The sequence below is a fragment of the Physeter macrocephalus genome, chromosome 1 (assembly GCF_002837175.3).
Source record: "Physeter macrocephalus isolate SW-GA chromosome 1, ASM283717v5, whole genome shotgun sequence".
Taxonomy (NCBI): Eukaryota; Metazoa; Chordata; class Mammalia; order Artiodactyla; family Physeteridae; genus Physeter; species Physeter macrocephalus.
Window position 1 is genome coordinate 79,458,807 of NC_041214.2, and position 18,571 is coordinate 79,477,377.

At 44.0% G+C, this 18,571-nt stretch overlaps 1 protein-coding gene across 1 annotated transcript; it reads left to right on the forward strand.

Moving 5' to 3' along the window:
- Positions 1–1,603: 1,603 nt before the first annotated feature.
- ADIPOQ (adiponectin, C1Q and collagen domain containing) lies at positions 1,604–13,638 on the forward strand. Its single transcript, XM_028484721.2, has 4 exons — positions 1,604–1,636; positions 10,028–10,081; positions 10,211–10,426; positions 11,339–13,638. The coding sequence occupies exons 3-4, from the start codon at positions 10,219–10,221 to the stop codon at positions 11,857–11,859; spliced, it is 729 nt and encodes a 242-aa protein (XP_028340522.1). The 5' UTR covers positions 1,604–1,636; positions 10,028–10,081; positions 10,211–10,218; the 3' UTR covers positions 11,860–13,638.
- Positions 13,639–18,571: the final 4,933 nt, after the last annotated feature.

Genomic DNA, 18,571 nt, shown 5'->3' on the forward strand with positions numbered 1-18,571 from the left:
AACACAAACCCAAAATCAATAAAAGATGCCACAATAAAAATAAAATACTGAAGTAATTGAGGGTTGCTGTCGTTTCTGTGTGTTTTCTCCTCGGTCCAACCTGTCTAGTAAACCAGAACCTCATTTTCATAAGCCCCTTACCTAAGTCAGTGGGCCCTTGGGAAGAGACTCATGACTCCAATCTCAAAGGCCTAAAGTAACTTCTCTAGAAATATTTGCATATTAGTAAGAGTTGTTAAGCCTTTGATCAGGTTTTTACTTTACTTTGCTGGTGGGCTTTTAGGCTCTTTGTGGCCAGGAGAGGTGGTATTTAGGGCCAGGTAGATACTTGCCCAGGCTCTGCCTCAGAAAATTCTGTTTCTGTATGTCTTGCAGAAGTTATTGCTGGGATCCTGAGCCTTTGCTGGGGTCACGATTTAATGCATCAGAATTCGTGGCTAGCAGGAACTGGCCCTGATCCTGCCCTTCAAAAACAAAACGTGGGTTTGCCAAGAAAGAGTCCAAGGTGATGAGCATTGCCACTTTTAGCCTAAGCCTTCTAGGAACACCTCTGTGGGTTACAGCCGCTCCAGGCCACTCGTAGCCCGGAGCAGTGTTCACCAGTAGGTGGATGAGGCACACGTTTAAGGTGCTGGCAAAATGGGGACTCACACACGCATAAAAAGTTAGTTTTCGGGCTTCCCTGGTGGCGCAGTGGTTGAGAATCCGCCTGCCGATGCAGGGAGCGCGGGTTCGTGCCCCGGTCCGGGAGGATCCCACATGCCGCGGAGCGGCTGGGCCCGTGAGCCATGGCCGCTGAGCCTGCGCGTCCGGAGCCTGTGCTCCGCAACGGGAGAGGCCACAGCAGTGAGAGGCCCGCGTACCGCAAAAAAAAAAAAGTTAGTTTTCAAAAACTTACCCAGAATTTTGAAACCACAAAATCCTTGAAAGATGGTATTCTCTCCTAGTTAATATGTTCTCTGATATACTGAATTTGAATCACATACAGGTGGGGACTTCAAAATCATTTGGGATTCAGGGCCTTTAACCGTCTTAATCTGCCCTACACCAGCCCAGAAACGTCCTCTCACCTCACTTCTCAAAATTAGCATGCAAAGTCTTTCCCCAATCTGGGGTTCAGGCCAGAGAGCAGAGGATGTGTTATATTTCCTGTTATACTGCAGTTCCCTATCATGCAGAGTGAGCAGGAGGTGATGGTGGTAATTGGTGCCCCAGACTTATTAGTGCAAATCTCCGGGAAGACAGAGGTCTCCTGGACCACAGGGCAATTCATTTTACATAAGCAAATATCTTGTTTTCCTGCTTCTGGTCTTGACCCTTGGCCCCGTCTTCTGTCACCTTGTAAGAGGCAAAAATAAGAGCCAAAGCCTGGAGACAAGAGTGTGGTGACTGAAGCTCCACTTGGCTTCCCAAGCCCAAGCTGGTTGCACCAGGTTCCCCAGAGTGGACCTGAGGCAGTTGCCAGGGGCACACGCCTGCCCATTGGTCTCTGGCCCTCGCCATGCTGGCCAATAGGAAAGGACAACTGGGAGGTGGGGACCGCCTGCCCCCATGAGTACCAGGCTGCTGAGACTGGGCCATCTCTTCCTCACTTCCATCCTGACTGAAGTCTGTGGCTCTGATTCCACACCTGAGGGTAAGGACAATTGATTCAAGTTCTAGGCTGGAGGTGAAGTGGTTTCCCTGCCATGGAGCCCCTGGCTGGGGTGTGCCCACACTGTCCTGTTAGCAGGGTAGGGAGGGATACAGGCAAAACCCTGGCCAGGGCAGCACTGGCAGACGCAGACAGGCCTTGGGCTTCTTCCTCGATTCTCCCACGGCTCCAAGAGAAAAGGGACTGTTCCTTCTGGTCAAAATGCCTGGGACCATCCTGAGTTTTGCCCAATTCACTCTGTGGTAAGATGCCTAACCAAAGAGAAGTTTGGGGTCAGTGAAGCTGGAGGGATGGTCCAGTGATAAAGTCCAATTAGATAAGAGGAGAAGGGGACAAATCACTTAGCTTGACCAGGTAGGGAGGAGAAAGAAGCACATGAAGAGGCAGCCTGGGGAAAACCTGAGCTCCGATCTCAGCCTGAGTTTGGAATCCAACTCCAACACTGGATTCTACTCAGCAATATTTATTGAGAAGATTCCACGGGCCAGACACTGGGTAGTGTTCGTGAGGTACAAAGACGGGTGAGGCATGGTCGGTATCTGTAGATTTGGGGGTATCTGTAAATATGGGAATATCTACCCCGCTGTGGGGCTATCTCACAGGATGATTGAGAAGTGCAAATGAGGTAAAGTGAGCAAGTGGCCTGGCCTATACTGGCAGCTTATGAAAAATCTTATTTTTAGCAGACATCTTCTGACAGAAACAACTGGATCTACCTGGCCTTTGTCAAGCCCAATCCCGCTTGCCCCAGTGAGCACTGCCCGTGAGGCCTCCTGGTTGTTTCCAGCCATAGATGCAGAGGCCCGAGTGGCAGGGATTTTAGAGATCAGGCCAGCCCTTGTCTGAGGATGTGGGTCCCTGGTCTGGGGAGGTTCTGGTTTTCAGATCAAGCCTTACGAGGGGTGCAACTACCTCACTCCTGGTGATTCCTGCCATTGGGGGTAAGGCCACCTCCTCCTGACAAGGTTGGAAACAGGGAGGCCTTGATGCTGACAGAATATGCCCAAAGGAGCATGAGGGTGTCAGCTTTGTTCCTGAAGCTGAGCAGTGGAAAGGGAGCCTGCAGCTTAACGCCAGTTAAGCTGTCCTTGTTGCCTCCCTCCTTTCGTTCTTGAGGAGTTGTAAAGAGGGCCACAGGACTTGCTTCTTGTCCTTTCAAAGGTGGCTGTGGGGACAGACTTCCCTCCTACTCTTTGTCAAGCTGGGGACCTGTGGCCCCAGACACTTTGCTGAGGTCAGGAGGTAGAAGCTTTGGAGCCTAGAAGCTTTCAGTCAGGAATTCCTTCAAGTGGAGAGAGACTGATGCCAAAAATGTGTGTGTGTGTGTGTGTGTGTGTGTGAGAGAGAGAGAGAGAGAGAGAGAGGTACTGTGTGTGTGTGAGAGAGAGAGATAGAGAGGTACAGTGTGTGTGTGTGTGAGAGAGAGAGAGAGAGAGGTACTGTGTGTGTGTGTGAGAGAGAGAGAGAGAGGTACTGTGTGTGTGTGTGTGTGTGTGTGTGTGTGTGTGTGTGTGTGTGTGTGTGTGTTGGGCACGAGGATGCTGAATAAAAGCTTTCCTGTCATCCTCCTGGGAGCCGAGCAGAGCTTAGCTGATTCCTGGTTCTGCCATTTATCATTAGGTTGCACCATGTGAAATTGCCAATATTCTACCATTTTCGACCTTTAAAAATGGCAATTTCATTTAATTCAACCCAAGAGTTGCATGATCTTAAGCCCGCATCTTGGTCTCTTTGAGTCTCAGATTCTTCTAGAGAGTGGCCTCAAAAGCAGGGCTATGAGGAGGATTAAACAAAATACAGTTTGAAACTGCCTTATGCAATTTATACTGCAAAGAACCCTTACCAATTTCAAAGTGTTCTCATGTTCCTCATGATCTCATTTAGCAGATTATGAAGCTGAGCCTGAGAAGCCTTTTTCGAGGCAGTGTAATGTGATGGGAATCTCTCACAGATGTTCTCCTTAAGCTCTCAGTTTCCCCATCTCTACAGTGGGGGTTATTTTCCTTGTTTCTTGGAGTTCTTGTAAAGATTAAAATAAATAACAAATAGCATAAGTAATGTGTAAAAGTTCCTAGTGTGAGAGCTGGTTTCTATGAGGATCCAATAAATGCATCCCTTTCCTCCCCCTTAGCCTCTCATTTGTAAAAGCAGGGCAGGGGTGAGATGATTTCTGGGGTACCTTTCAGCTCTCTGGGACTCTGTGATCTATGCTTTAATGTCCTTTCCTGCTGGAGAAATTGGCACCGGGTTTGGTGACCTCTTTCCCCCATCCCACTCTGTCTCCTGCCTGTCCCAGAGGAGACCTCATCCTTGCATTTCACAAGATTCTGCTGTTGTTACTGTAATTCCATCAGGTCAAAGTGGAATTTCTCATACACTTAACAAATGAAAAGGAGAGATTGTAATATGGCCCTTTAGGATCCAGAGATCATCATGGTCAATCCCCTTGCATTATTTTGAAAGCAAACGGAGCCATGCCTGTACACAGTGCACCATGAAAGTTAGTACGGTAGAAAGAACTCAGGTTTTGGATTTCAGATTTCACCTCTGCACTCTTTTACTTGTGATCCTTGAGCAGAAATTACTAAACCTCTTTGGTCCTCGGATTTCTCTTGTGGGAACTGAGTCCTAACCCCCACGAGCTGTGGAGGTTAAATGAGATTAAAGGGGTGCTGAGTGTACAGTGGGGATCCACAGCAAGTCGTCCATAAATATTTTCTTGCTTCTCTTCTCTTATATGTGTGGAACACTTTATAAGTTTTTAAAATACTTCTTCATAATTTTAGTCTACTGGTTCTCACAACAATGTTATGAAATAGGCTAAGAATAAATTCATTAATAATCACCTTTGGGGAATTCCCCAGTGATCCAGTGGTTAGGACTCTGCGCTTCCACTCCAAGGGGGCATGGATGGGTTCGATCCCTGGTCGGGGAAATAAGATCCCGCGAGCTGCACATGGTGCCGCCAAAAAAAAAAAAAAAAGTTAAAAAAAGAAATAATCACCTTTGCCTGCAAAGAGCATGAGGTCTGGAAAGTGGGTGGGGATAGGTAAGTCACCCGGTAAGTTACTGGTGGAGCCCAGAGTAGAAGCCAGGTCACTGCATTATAGTCTGGAGGTTTCTTCACATTATTTTCTCTTCTATCCCCCATCCTATGGAGTGGAATATTAAAAGGCAGATATGTGACCTTGATGCTACTTTCCTTTTTTGGGATATGCCTAAGGGTCCATTGTTGGGTTTCAGAAAACCAGAATTTGATTTCCAGCTCCTCTACATTTAGCTCTGGGATCTTGGACAAGTCACTTAACCACCCTGAAACCCACTTTTCTCATCTCTAGAGTGGGTACAGTCATACAATAGATGACATTTTTTGAGCGCTGGCACATGCCTGGCACTGTTCTAAGTATTTTACGTGGATTGTGCCTTTTAATCCTCCAACAAACATATGACTGAAACATGTTACAAGGAAGAACAAATTATTTTCACCCAACCACTGAGGTCATAGAACCTGTGCTCTGTATTCTACCTCAACCTGTCCCTCAAAATTGTGAGAATTAGGTGGGATATTAAGTGAGGTGAGGACTTTACAAATGGCATTCTACAAAGACAAGGAATTATAGGTGGTATTTAGGATTAGCTTCATGACCCATGTAAATGGTTTCTTTAGAGGCACGATTGAAACTTAGAATGTAGTTCTAGATTACAGTTTTATTTAATAATGTTTTCCCCTTTATAAAGAGAGGTCTTTCAAAATCAAAATGTAATAACTGCTATATCTAAACAGAGAGCACAGATAATTTTGGAATAAATTGTTTGAAAATTCGGCATCTCTGCACTGACCTTCAATTATTATCAATTGCTAATTTTTCCATCCAGAACTTGGTTAGACGACAACCTTCTTCTTCAATCAGAATTGCTTCTTAGCATCAGAAACATCGTAGGGTTGTGTGCCCATCTGCCCCCAATCCTTCCTTCTATTTCTGTCACCCCATGTTACTGTCATGGAACCCAGACTGGTTGCCCCTATGAATGGAGAGATCTGTCCGTAACACTGTAGTGTTGAGCACAGAATGCCTTCCCTTGGGCTGGGAAAATAGAATCTTTTTTTTTTTCAAATTTATTTATTTTTTATTTTATTTATTTTTGGCTGTGTTGGGTCTTCATTGCTGCGCACGGGCTATCTCTAGTTGCGGCCAGTGGGGGCTACTCTTCGTTGTGGTGCGCGGGCTTCTCGTTGTGGTGGCTTCTCTTGTTGGTCCGTAACACTGTAGTGTTGAGCACAGAATGCCTTCCCTTGGGCTGGGAAAATAGAATCTTTTTTTTTTTCAAATTTATTTATTTTTTATTTTATTTATTTTTGGCTGTGTTGGGTCTTCATTGCTGCGCACGGGCTATCTCTAGTTGCGGCCAGTGGGGGCTACTCTTCGTTGTGGTGCGCGGGCTTCTCGTTGTGGTGGCTTCTCTTGTTGTGGAGCGCAGGCACTAGGTGCGTGGGCTCAGTAGGTGTGGCTCGCGGGCTCTAGAGCACAGGCTCAGTAGTTGTGGCGCACAGGCTTAATTGCTCCGCGGCATGTGCTATCTTCCCGGACCAGGGCTCGAACCCGTGTCCCCTGCATTGGCAGGCGGATTCTTAACCACTGCACCACCAAGGAAGCCCAGGAAAATAGAATCTTGATTTTTAAAAGTGGAGGAGGAACCAGAGAACCCTAGAGACCTGACTTTTCACTCCTAATGGTTTGGAGGAAGCCCCCAGTCACCCTTCTTCTTTGGGGCCCTCTGTAGCTGCCTTCACTGGTTCTCATATTCTGGATTCTCTCTTGTTTCCCTGTGGAAAAGAGCATAGCCCTCCTCATTTCTGGGAAAAGCAAGCACAGAGACTCTCGGTGGTCTTCTTAGGAGTTTTACTGCTAACCCCATAGAGGAAAAGGATGGAGGTGACAAATTGTGGGAAGGTTGGATGACATATAAAGTCTTAAAAGTCTCAGAACAAGTATTCTCCTTAAACACAAAAGGGGCTTGGCTGGTCTTTTCTCCTTGGCGTCTCGTCTAACTCCCCTCTTTCTTCTCATCTTGGGACAAGCCAAGCTTAAACTATCTCTCATTTTCATTTTATTTCCGGCTGTTATTGAGAACACCCCTTGAGACCTCCAATTCCAGTAGAGGGGGACAAAGGTACGTGTTAATGGTAAAATAAAACCTTGACTAGGGACTCATGACCACCAGGGGGCAGCATCTATCGCTATCGGTACCTGTCTCAGTTTTGTTGCCTGTCTCTCCTCCTCTCTGTCTGCTGGTCTCATTCTCAATTCTCACTCTACTTTTAAGATGATATTAGAACTTGATATTTGATAAATGATGCATCAGACCAACAGAGAGAAAAAAGGTTAATTTAATTAAGTGTCTTTTAAACAGTTTTCAAATAGGAAGAAATCATTTGAGTATCTTAGATCACAACTTACACCAACAGAAAATATCAGAGATGGATTAAAGAGTAAAATTTAAAATACACCAAACAATAGAAGAAACTAAAGTACTCCCAAACTCTAGTATGGAGAAGGATCATTTAACACTTAGAAGCAAAAAAAAAACAAACAAAAAAACAAACCCAACAGAGTTGGCTATATAAAAACTAAAACTTCTGTCACCTAAAACTCAGGATAAACAAGACAAAAGAATAATCTTTACACTAGAGTTAATAGTCATAGCACATATGACAAAGTGTTGGCATAAAGAGCTCACACAAATTAATTCAAAAAGCACATTGTGTCCCTAATAAATTAACTGATAAAGAACACTGACAGAGATATCCCAAAATGAAGAAATTAAATTAGGAAATAGGCCTTTAATAAAATGTACAACTCACTAATGATCAAATGCTCACTAAACTAAGAACAACAAAAATGTTTGTAATCGTTATATCCAAAGCTGGTGAGGGTAGCTAAGATAAGCTCTTTATGTACACACTGACATACTACCAGGGAACAGCATGACAAACTGTAATTTGGGAATATCCATCATAAGCCTTAAACATTTTCATACCTTTTGGTCCAGAAATTTTACTTCTGGGAATATGTCACAGCAGAACAATAATTTGAGGATAAACTATGTGCCTAAGGATGTTTGTTACAGATTTAAAATGTTTTAAAATGAAAATATGTTCAAAGTTCAGTAAAATGGGAATGTTGACATATATCTTGGCTATATCCACTTGATGGACTAGCACACACACACATTTATTTATTCATTATTATTATTTTTTTTTGCGGTACGCGGGCCTCTCACTGTCGTGGCCTCTCCCGTTGCGGAGCACAGGATCCGGACGCGCAGGCTCAGCGGCCATGGCTCACGGGCCCAGCCGCTCCTTAGCATGTGGGATCTTCCCAGACCGGGGCACGAACCCGTGTCCCCTGCATCGGCAGGCGGACTCTCAACCACTACGCCACCAGGGAAGCCCCCCCACACACACATTTAAAATGACGATTATAAAAATTAGAAAATTGCAAGGCAAAAATTGGGGAATAAAATTTTTATGTAAAGTATTATTTCCACCATGTTTAAAAATAGATGGATTCTTGGGAGTGGGGATTGTTTTGATCTCTGTAGTTTTCAAAGTATTTATCTTACTATTTTTCTTTCTTGGCTGCACCTCATGGCTTGTGGGATTCCGCAACCAGGGATCGAACCCGTGCCCCCTGCAGTGGAAACTCAGAGTCCGTTAACCACTGGATTGCCAGGGAATTCCCTCTCTTACTATTTTTAATGAACACACACTTGTGTGTGTATGAAAGATGAGCATATATATATATAAATACAGTAAACATATATATAAGTTTATATATCACTTATATATAAACTTATCATATATATGATAAGTTTCACATATACATATGAAAGATGAGTGGGTTGTGTCACATGGAGGGGGCATTATACAGCCCCAGGCAATGGGCCATAGGGGTGGGATTCCAGACACCATGCATGTCTTTGGGGTAAGATTTCTAATCAGGGTCTTTTCTCCATCCTTCACAGAGGAAATGTCTCCTGGAGCCAAACTCGATTCTGGAGGCTTTGTGAAATCTATGAGACAAGCAAACTGATGAAAAATAGTGAGTGTTTAGGGTAAAACAATACATATGGACCATGTTTTATTTAGAATCAAGTTCTTGGGATTAGCTACCTTTCAAACTCCACAGAGGGTCTTAGTGATGCCTGTGATCTAGGATCCTAGGCCCTGTTCCCCTCTGCGGTGGTTTCTCTCCACTCCCTGGTGAGAGAGGGATGGGGAGACTAACACCCTGGCAATCAGAAGTGGGGGGCTAAGGTCACCTAAATAACAGAGGCAGGGATGGATGGGGGACCAGAGTCCCTGTGCATGTAAAGGACTGTCTTCTGGGAGGGGATATGGAGGGCCTGTTCTGAGACAGGGAGTCCCTTGGCCATCTGTGCCCCTTGAGCTTTTTGCTAGGGTACCCAGAATATATATTCTAAACGTACTCCATCCTCTTTCCCTCGTTCCCCCTTCCTTTCTCTTTTCCTTCCTCCTTCCCTTCTCTCTCTGGCTCTCTTGCTCTTTTTTTTTTTTTTCTACAGAACTATTTATTTAGTCCCTACTTTGTGCTGGTAGTGGGTTAGACTTTGCCCCATGGTGCTTGTAGTTTAATGGCTGAAATGGGTGAGCAAGTCAGGAATTATAGTATGGTGCAAGATGTGCCATGCTAGAGATACGCGAGGGCACTGGGGGAGCACAGAGGAGGAACAGCAGACCAGATTGGGGAAGGAGGACTGGGAAGACTTCCTAAAAGAGAGGACAGCCCACTGTGTCCTGAAAGCTGCGTGGGGATCAGGCAGGTGACGAGTGCAGCTAAGTGTGGCCCAGGCAGCGGTCAGAGGATATCCTCATGGGACAGTGTGTCGCTGGTTGTCTGACTAAGGCTGTGTGTGTGTGTGCGCGTGTGCATTGTACATGTGTGTGTATGGGTGTACATGTGTATATGTGCGTATGTGAGCATGTGTGTGTGCACGTACATAATATACCAAATTGTCTAACATGTGGCCCAGGGAATGGGGAGAGGAAGAAAGAGAATGGGAAAGAAAGGAGGAGGAACAGACATAGAAAATGAGGAAAAGGGAAGTAGAGAAGAAAAAGGAAGGAGCCGGAGAGAGGGAAGTTGGTTAGAGTTGAATGGGATTATCTGAATCATCATTCTTGGACAATTCAAGGGATAGGCTCATGACAAGTTGACTCTTGGAGCCTTCCCTGTGCCTCGTACTGTGCTCAGATATGAGGGATTGGAGGAGTGTTGTCTCACCATCACCGATGGTGGAAGAAAGGAGATCACACACACAAAGAATAATGCTAAATACTGCAAATTTCAGGGCAGAGAGAAATCAAGGTGGGCTGAAAGAGTCAGAAGAGTCTCCCGGGAAGAGGTGAGTATTGAGAGAGCAGGTCTCAGAGGCAGACTCTACGGAACTGGCCAGAGTCCTGCTTGGGTCCTGACTGGGTGAGCCATGTGGGGTCCACTCTTCTGTGTCTGACAGCACAGATCTGGGTTCCAGGGCTCAGGATGCTGCTGCTGGGAGCTGTTCTACTGCTACTAGCCCTGCCCAGTCATGGCCAGGGAAACACTGAAGGGCCTGACGTCCTTCCCATCCCCAAGGGGGCCTGCGCAGGTTGGATGGCAGGCATCCCAGGGCATCCTGGCCACAACGGGACCCCAGGCCGTGATGGCAGAGATGGCATCCCTGGTGAGAAGGGTGAGAAAGGAGATCCAGGTAAGAATAAGGTCTTTAGTCTCCTCTGTCACAGACTTCTCCTGGGTAGAAGAGGGCTTCTAAAGTAGGGAGGGCAATAGTTATTAACTAAGGTCTACACACAGGGAAGAAACAAAGTGTTTTAATGTGACCCATAAGCAACATGAAGTGGATTTTGGATTGGCTTTTCAAAGGTAAACACACGTGGTACCTTTAAAACCAAGTACCCTTGACTGTGCTCTACCCACACCACCTTCCCCATCCTCTTTCCATCCCCGCCCTCATCCATCCCTATTCCCAGTCTCCTCATATTCCTGTTTCCCTTAATTTTCCCTTAATTCCCATTCCATCCAGTGGCATTCAACCATACTTCCTGGTACCTCCTGCAGGTCACAGTCCTTCTCTTGGAGAACTCTTGCTCTAGTGCACAGGACTGTTAGAGGTTACTACAAGAGAGTCTACTCCAAATATGCTGAAGTGAATGTGGACAAGTGCCTAAACAGTGGAATAGAGAGAAAATGCCCTCAATGCAGACCTGGGTTAACAGTGAAGGCTTTCAAGAGGAGGTGGGGCTTGAGCGAGGCCTTGAAGGATGTGCAGACAGAATAAAGGAGGGAGGGCAGCCTAGACGGAGGGCACAGAAAAGCAGATGTGTAGTTGGTTGAGCTGGCACATAAAGTGTTGGCAGGGTGGAACATCAGTGATGGAGATGTATAAGAGATAAGGTTGGAGATGAATTTAGGGGAGCCTGCTGTGGGGCAGGGGATGTGGAGGAGGAAGTGACAGCTGTCCGCTTTGGGAACTCTCATTGGTTCCTTGCTCTGTAAGTCAAGCAGTTTGTAGGTAGGGGGCCACAGGGACAGTGATTTATGCTGGAACCAACCTAAACAGGAGTTCTGTTTTTGTGGTCACTAAGGTCTTCTCGTTCTCTAGGTTTTGCTGGTCCTAAGGGTGACACCGGTGAAACTGGAGTGACTGGGGTTGAAGGTCCCCGAGGCTTTCCAGGAATCCCAGGCAGAAAAGGAGAACCTGGAGAAAGTGCCTATGTATACCGCTCAGCATTCAGTGTGGGACTGGAGACCCGGGTCACCATTCCCAACGTTCCCATTCGCTTTACCAAGATCTTCTACAATCAGCAAAACCACTATGATGGCACCACTGGCAAATTCTACTGCAACATTCCCGGGCTGTACTACTTCTCCTACCACATCACAGTTTACTTGAAGGATGTGAAGGTCAGCCTCTACAAGAAGGACAAGGCCGTGCTCTTCACCTATGACCAGTTCCAGGACAAGAACGTAGACCAGGCGTCTGGCTCTGTGCTCCTCTATCTGGAGAAGGGTGACCAGGTCTGGCTCCAGGTGTATGGGGATGGAGAGAACAATGGGGTCTATGCAGATAATGTCCATGACTCCACCTTCACAGGCTTCCTTCTCTACCATGACATTGAATGAGCACCACTAACTCAGAGCCTCAACTGGGCCAAGCATCCCGAAGTCAAAGAGCAGTCCACAGGTCTTCAATGTAGTTAGGAGACTGATTTTATTACCTAGTTGGAGGACTCTGAACATTATTCATTCATTCATTCATCAAGTACCTTTTCAAAAAATCATATACTGTGTTCCCAGACAGTCCTGAAGAAGACACATCCCTTGGCCTCAAAAATCTATTACGTAGTGGTAATGCTAGAAGGATGGTAACATTTACTGGGGAGTTTCACAAACATGACAAGATAACCAACTACAAGAAAGTATTTGACAGTGCTATTCTGGGCCCACTGTTTTTCCTTATGTTCATGCCAATCCTGTGAAGTACACAGGAAAGATACTATTCTCCTCTTTTTACACTTGGGGTCCTGAGGATGAGAGAGTTAAGTGAATGCCTGAAGTCACACAGGGATTTAGTGGCAGAGTTAGAAATCCAACCCAGGGCTGTGGGCCTTTTCCAGTATACAGTGCCCGTTTTAAGGAGTGTATGGCCTTTTGGAGGGTATTGGTAGGGGTCTCTCACCCAGCTTGCCTGAGGGCCTTTGGATTGGCCTTCACCACGCATTAAGCCTTTCCCCAGTAGCGTTCCCTCGGAGAAGGTGGTTCTATGACTACGTCCCTTTCCAACTGGACTACTCAGCGGCTCCTGCACTACTCCGTACTTCCTCTTCTCTGTGTCTTTCCTCATGCTCTTCTCTCTGGCCCAGAAAGTTGACTCCATCTCCATATGTTGACATCTTCCCTGTTTCTCAAGTCCACCTGGTCAGGAAGCTTCTCTGATGTGATGTCTCTTTCCTGCAAGCCTTTCTCACACCTGTGCCCCTCTACATGTTACCCTGGATAAGAGTCCTAGGTCTGTGAAACATCCTCCCACAGGCCAGGGACGACTGCCTAGAAAGGACTGTGCTTCCTTCATCCCAAGTCCCCTTGTAGGTCCTTGATAAATGCCTCATGAAGAGCAAGCCCTGGAACCTCATATCTACCCAGAGTTAACTCCATTTCATTCTCTCCGTATAACTAATACCTATCTAAAAAAACAGTTTCATTTTAGGAACTCCTTGATTTTAAACACCCAATCTTTGTTCCACTGGACAGCTTGAATCTTTTCCACCGAGGTTCGGGTTGACTGTGCTTTCCAGAACACTTAAAGAATTTTCCCTCAAGGAAGTAGCTTGAGCCTTCAATGCAAAACCCATGAAGGAATTTGGAAACCATTCTTTCTTTGAGCACCAACAGGGTCTGGGAAGACCTGGGCTTCCTGAATCTACTCGTGTTCTTTAAGAATTATAAAGAAAGAAAAGGAAAAAAGAAATGATAACTGTCTGAGGTGATAGATACGTTAATTAGCTTGATTGTGGTGAATATTTCACAACGTATATCTATATCAAATCATCAAATTGTACACCTTAAATATACACATTTTTAATTGTTAAATATTCCTCAAAAAAAAAGGGGGGGATTACAGATGATTGATGGTGGTAAACATCCTCTCAGGACACAATAGCTTGAGAGATGCTCTTCAAAGATTTTAGCCAAAGCAGAGCTAATACCATTCTGTATAAATGTAGAAATGGAAAACTTAGTTTTTTGTTTCCAGTTTTAAATTCTGAATGATTTCCTTTTATATGTGTATGGCTATTCCTTAGGTGATTATTATTTCTACCTATAAAGCTTTGGTTTTTAAAATGTTTGTATATCATTATTTTCTACAAGTAAAGATACTGTTGTTCAGCATTAAAAGTAGAAGCACCTGTATCACGTGGCTTTTTTTTTTTGCATTTTTTGGAGAAATACGTGGGATTTAGAGAGGGATGAAGGGGTAAACCTTGTGTTAATCAGGACTCTATTTTGTGAATGATGAATGAGATTTCCTTTCATCTCATTGGCTCTGGCTGGATTGTGTGTTCATCTCTGACCAATCACTGGAATCAGGAGGATGGAATATATTTATTGACTTAATTGGTTATGGCTAAGCTAGAGAAGGGGTATTTTCATTAAAGCAAAATCTGGACACAGTTACCAGAGTGGGAGAATGGATGATGAATGCAAAAACAACAACTGTCCACAAAAAACTTTTAATGTTATGTTTGAATTTTCTCAGGTTTCTCAGAGAGGCATTGCTGGAAAATTGCTATTGATTTTTTCTAAAATTTCAACAAATAGCTAATGTCTGGCCATGCTCACAGTCCCACATCTGGCTAGGGTGGGATCCTCACAGCACTGGGCACAGTGTCACACATACTCTAAGCTCTCTGGAACAGGGATTGGCTTCAGTTCAGACTACAAGTTGTGTCTCACCTTCTAAGGGTAGTAATTCCAATGTTAACTCAGTTTTCAAGACTTTGCTATGCTATTGGGTCTATCTGTCACATGCACCACTCAGAGTTTGGTCTGGGACTTTAGTAGTTTAATTCTTGAAGCCTTTGCTATGCTTCTTTGGGTCTGTTCTGCATGTGTACACTGGGGGTTGAGTCTGGGACTTATGTAGGGTCCCGGACAGAATTAGAAGATGTCCTTTCCCAGCTCTTTCCTCTCTGGCATGTCCCTATATTCTCCAGCCCCCAGGGACCCTCCTTTTCTTGATTCTTAATGCCAGGAAGCTAGCGTTCTCTCTGAGTTTTATTTTCTTGCACTATTGTGCTGTCCTGTATGACTGGGGCTGTCTTTGGGGATAAAGCAGCAAGAAAAAAGAAAGAAAAAAAAATAACAGGGATCACCCACACTATTTGAACAGCATGGTCCATTTCACTGGTTTCTCTGGTCAGAGAGAGAGATTTTGCGGGCGGTGAATTTTAGATGTTTGTGTTGCCGCTGCTTCTGTGTCAATGCAGCCCAGTGCTTGGGGCTGATCTCAGGGCAGAGCTGGGAGAGAACAGAGAAAAGAAGGCATGTTAAAAAAAGAAGTGGGATTTCTCTTACACGTCTGTCATTCAGGAATTTCTGTTCCTGGTCTTCTGGTTAGCAAGAGGTGATTTCACGCAGGCTATGAGTTGCTATTCACGTTTGGACTTTAGTCCTCAATCTGCCTGCTGTTATTTACTTTTTAGACTCTTCAGGTATTTGTTTTTTGCATTTTGTCTAGAGTTTTTGGTTGTAATCAGTGGGAAAGGTAGACTGTAGTTAGTTTAGTTTGGCTAGTACCAGGCACTCGATGTCCCATGATAGTCCTGAAGAAGGATAAAGGGAAGGAATTGAGGGATAGCAGGAGGCCCAAGAAGGCATATACATTACGCTGAAGTTGTTGGAAGTCAAAGAAAATAAGTCCAATCTTGAGACAGACCATTGTTGAAGAAAGAACATGGAGGGTACCAAAAACTCCTTAACCAAGGGAGGCTGGGGCCAAGTATGGTCTTGATTATAACCCCAGCCTCTAATTCTTCCTGTGCATGGAGCGACTGATGAGAATACATCCCATGCTGTGCAGTGATGAAAGCAGTCAGCATGACTCCACCACAGGCATCAAAGCAGAAATGTTTACCTTCAAATTCAGAAATTTTATTCATTTAGTGCTTTACTTAGGAATGTTTGGAAATATACAGGTTTTTAGTGAGATTTGGAAAGAACTAGATTTTTTCCTTTGACCTTCTCAGTTTTCACTCAGGTATTTTACAGCAAGTAAACATGATTTTGAATGAAATTCACTATGTAAAAACCACATTTTTCCAAAAGTAGGTGAAACAATGAAAATGCAGAGACCACTTCCCTTTATTTGTTATGTGTGCTTCACAAGATCAGTGTTAAGTGGAATTCCGGGACAAGGATTAAGGTTTAATGTGCAGTTCAGTTTGTGGTGAGAGTTAGGGCTATAAACAGGTCAAGTGTCAGTCTGTACTGAGTGTAGTGGACACCTGCTGGGTGTTCTTCCATTTCTCCCTTCATGATGGGGCCACCCTATGGCCACACCCTCAGGCCGCCCTATAGTCCAATCTGATCCCTTTCTCCTAGAGGCCACTGAATGGACCAAGGCAGATGCTTGATTTAAGCTGGGCCATCCAGAGTTCCTCCAGGCATATGAATTAGGATGGATGCAAAATATGCAGATTTGAGACTCAGGGGTGGTCACCTTATGCCCTACAGTCTAGAGATAGAAGAAGGCCAGCTGTGCAGAAAAAAAGCAGGCTGAGAGAGAAACAAAACTGAAAGTGAGAGAGAGAGAGAGAGAGAGCGAGAAACTCTTGTTCCTAGAAGTTTTCCACTTTTTGGTTCTAGTCCTTCTTAACATTCAGTTGTATACTTGCCCATGGGCCACATGAGACATCAGTTCCTGGATTTTTGTATAATTTTCTCTTTTAACTTAAGCTAGCTTGAGTTGATTTCTGCTATCTATATCCAAAGAGTATATATAATGGGTCAGGAGTTAATCTATGACTGTGCCCAGGTACCAGGCTGAGGTCTAGTTAGGAAGAATACTTGGTAACGGGGTAACAGAATTAAGTCATCAGGCCCCATGAAATCAAACCTAGAACTCAAGTTCATTTATATTTATTTTATTGGCAATTAATTTCCTAGCTTGGAAATTTCTTATGGGCAGAGACTTCCTATTTCATCTTTGAATTCTTTCTAGAGATCATTCATTCATTCAGTAAATATTTGTTAAGTATATACTGTGTGCCAAACACGTAATAATTTAAAAAATAACAATAATAATAATATAAGTCATCATTTGAAGTACCTGCTTGAAACACATTCTTTTATTTAATCCTTATAACGCCCTGTACATTAAATAGCCTAGACCCAAATTTCAGATAAGAAAACTGGTGAAGCTGTGATCCAAAGCCACAATTAGTAAATTGTAGAGCAAGGATTCATACTCAGAGCTGTCTGACTCTAAAGTTTATGCTTGCAGAAAGAGTGAACCCAAAGACACTTGGGCAATAGAGTATTTGTACAACCTGTAGCCCTAATGGCAGCAATCCTGTAAATAACAGCAGTGGAAAAACTTGCCTTTGAAAAATGAGTCACTGAATTTGCTATATGACAGAAGTCTGGTTGTTAAAAGGAAATATGATGAAATGTCTCACTCATCATTTATGTGGACAAGTTCTGAGGACTGCACTGAGGTTCTTTGTAAGTGTGATGCAAGAAAAAAAAAGGTCTTGTAAAAGAGCTTGTTTATGCCAGCTGCAATAGGTTGAGTCGACGTTCAACCATTTGCTATTACATTTTATGGATTAGAAATAGAATGCTATTTCCTTAACATGATAAAGAATAACACATTCAAAACAATGTCCAGCGTTATAGTGGAACACAAAATGCATTCCCATCAAAATTGTTTACAAAACAAGGATGCCTACTTTCACCCTTCTCACTTAACAGCGTCCTGGAAGTTCTGTTGCTTTACCTCTTATCTTTGAGATCCATCTTATTTTATTCATGCTCTTATCACAATCTTCCATAGAACAGGCACTCACTGGAAGTTAAAAAAATTTTTTTTTTGCTTGGTGTATATATTTTTCTCCCAGACTGGGTTCTCAGCTTCTCTTTGGCATGTTGTGTTTCCTTTCTGTTTTCTGTAGTGTACCTGGCTGATTCTAGCTTGCTTGTGTTGAACGTGGACAGGTCTTTTGAGACCTTCAGCTCTCTCTGAGACACTGATGGTGAATACTCCATGACTTCTTCCATCCCTGACGCTTGCATGTCTCACCTCCAAGCTACAGGGTGGAGCTAAAATTTGCTTTCTATCCACTCTTCTGAGACTGAGGGCAGAAAGAGTAGGAGCAGACCTCCACTGCGGCTGTGCGCAGCCTTTGTAACCTAGGTTTTACTCTCTCTTCTAAAATGATGTTACATATCTGGTACCAGGAATTAATCCACCTTGTTGGCCATGCCTCCTGTTCTCATGGTGGGATACCACTGGATTCCTGATAGTTCCCTGGGGCTCTTCCTGTTTCTAGTGAGATCTTGAAGTTGGGGTCTACACTGTGAGGAGTGTTTCTTTGAGCTGCTTACTTACCTCTTGAGTCTGTTTAACCACAGGTTGGGGAGTATTAGTGAGAGATCTCAGGAATTTGTCCAATCTCCTTCTTTCTGGGTTCGGTCGTGGCGGGTAGAGGGCTGCAGTGGGCTCAGAAGCTGAGCTTTGATCTGTCAGAATGCTTTGTCTCTTTCCTCAATAGCCACATTTTGAAGTTTATAACTTGTAGTTATACCCCTTTTCCTATTCTGTTGCTGCTGGTGAATTTTCAGAGGTGTTAGTTTTGTGTGTGTGTGTGATGGTTATCTGACAGAGCAAACAGGTGAGACAATATAAGAACACATTTTCAAAAATAATAATTTATCAGTGGGATGGGCAGCTAGACTTACCAGGTGATAAAAGTTATTACAAAATCATAGCAATTAAAATAGAATATTGCTTTGTGACCACCTAGAGGGGTGGGATAGGAAGGGTGGGAGGGAGAAGCCAGAGGGAGGAGATATGGGGATATATGTATATGTATAGCTGATTCACTTTGTTATAAAGCAGAAACTAACACATCACTGTAAAGCAATTATACTCCAATAAAGACATTAAAAAAAATAAATAAAATAGAGTATTGCTGGCATACGAATAGAAAGATTAAAAAGTTTAATATGTGATTAAAAAAACAAACAACCCAATCCAAAAATGGACAGAAGACCTAAATAGACATTTCTCCAAAGAAGACATACAGATGGCCAAGAAGCACATGAAAAGCTGCTC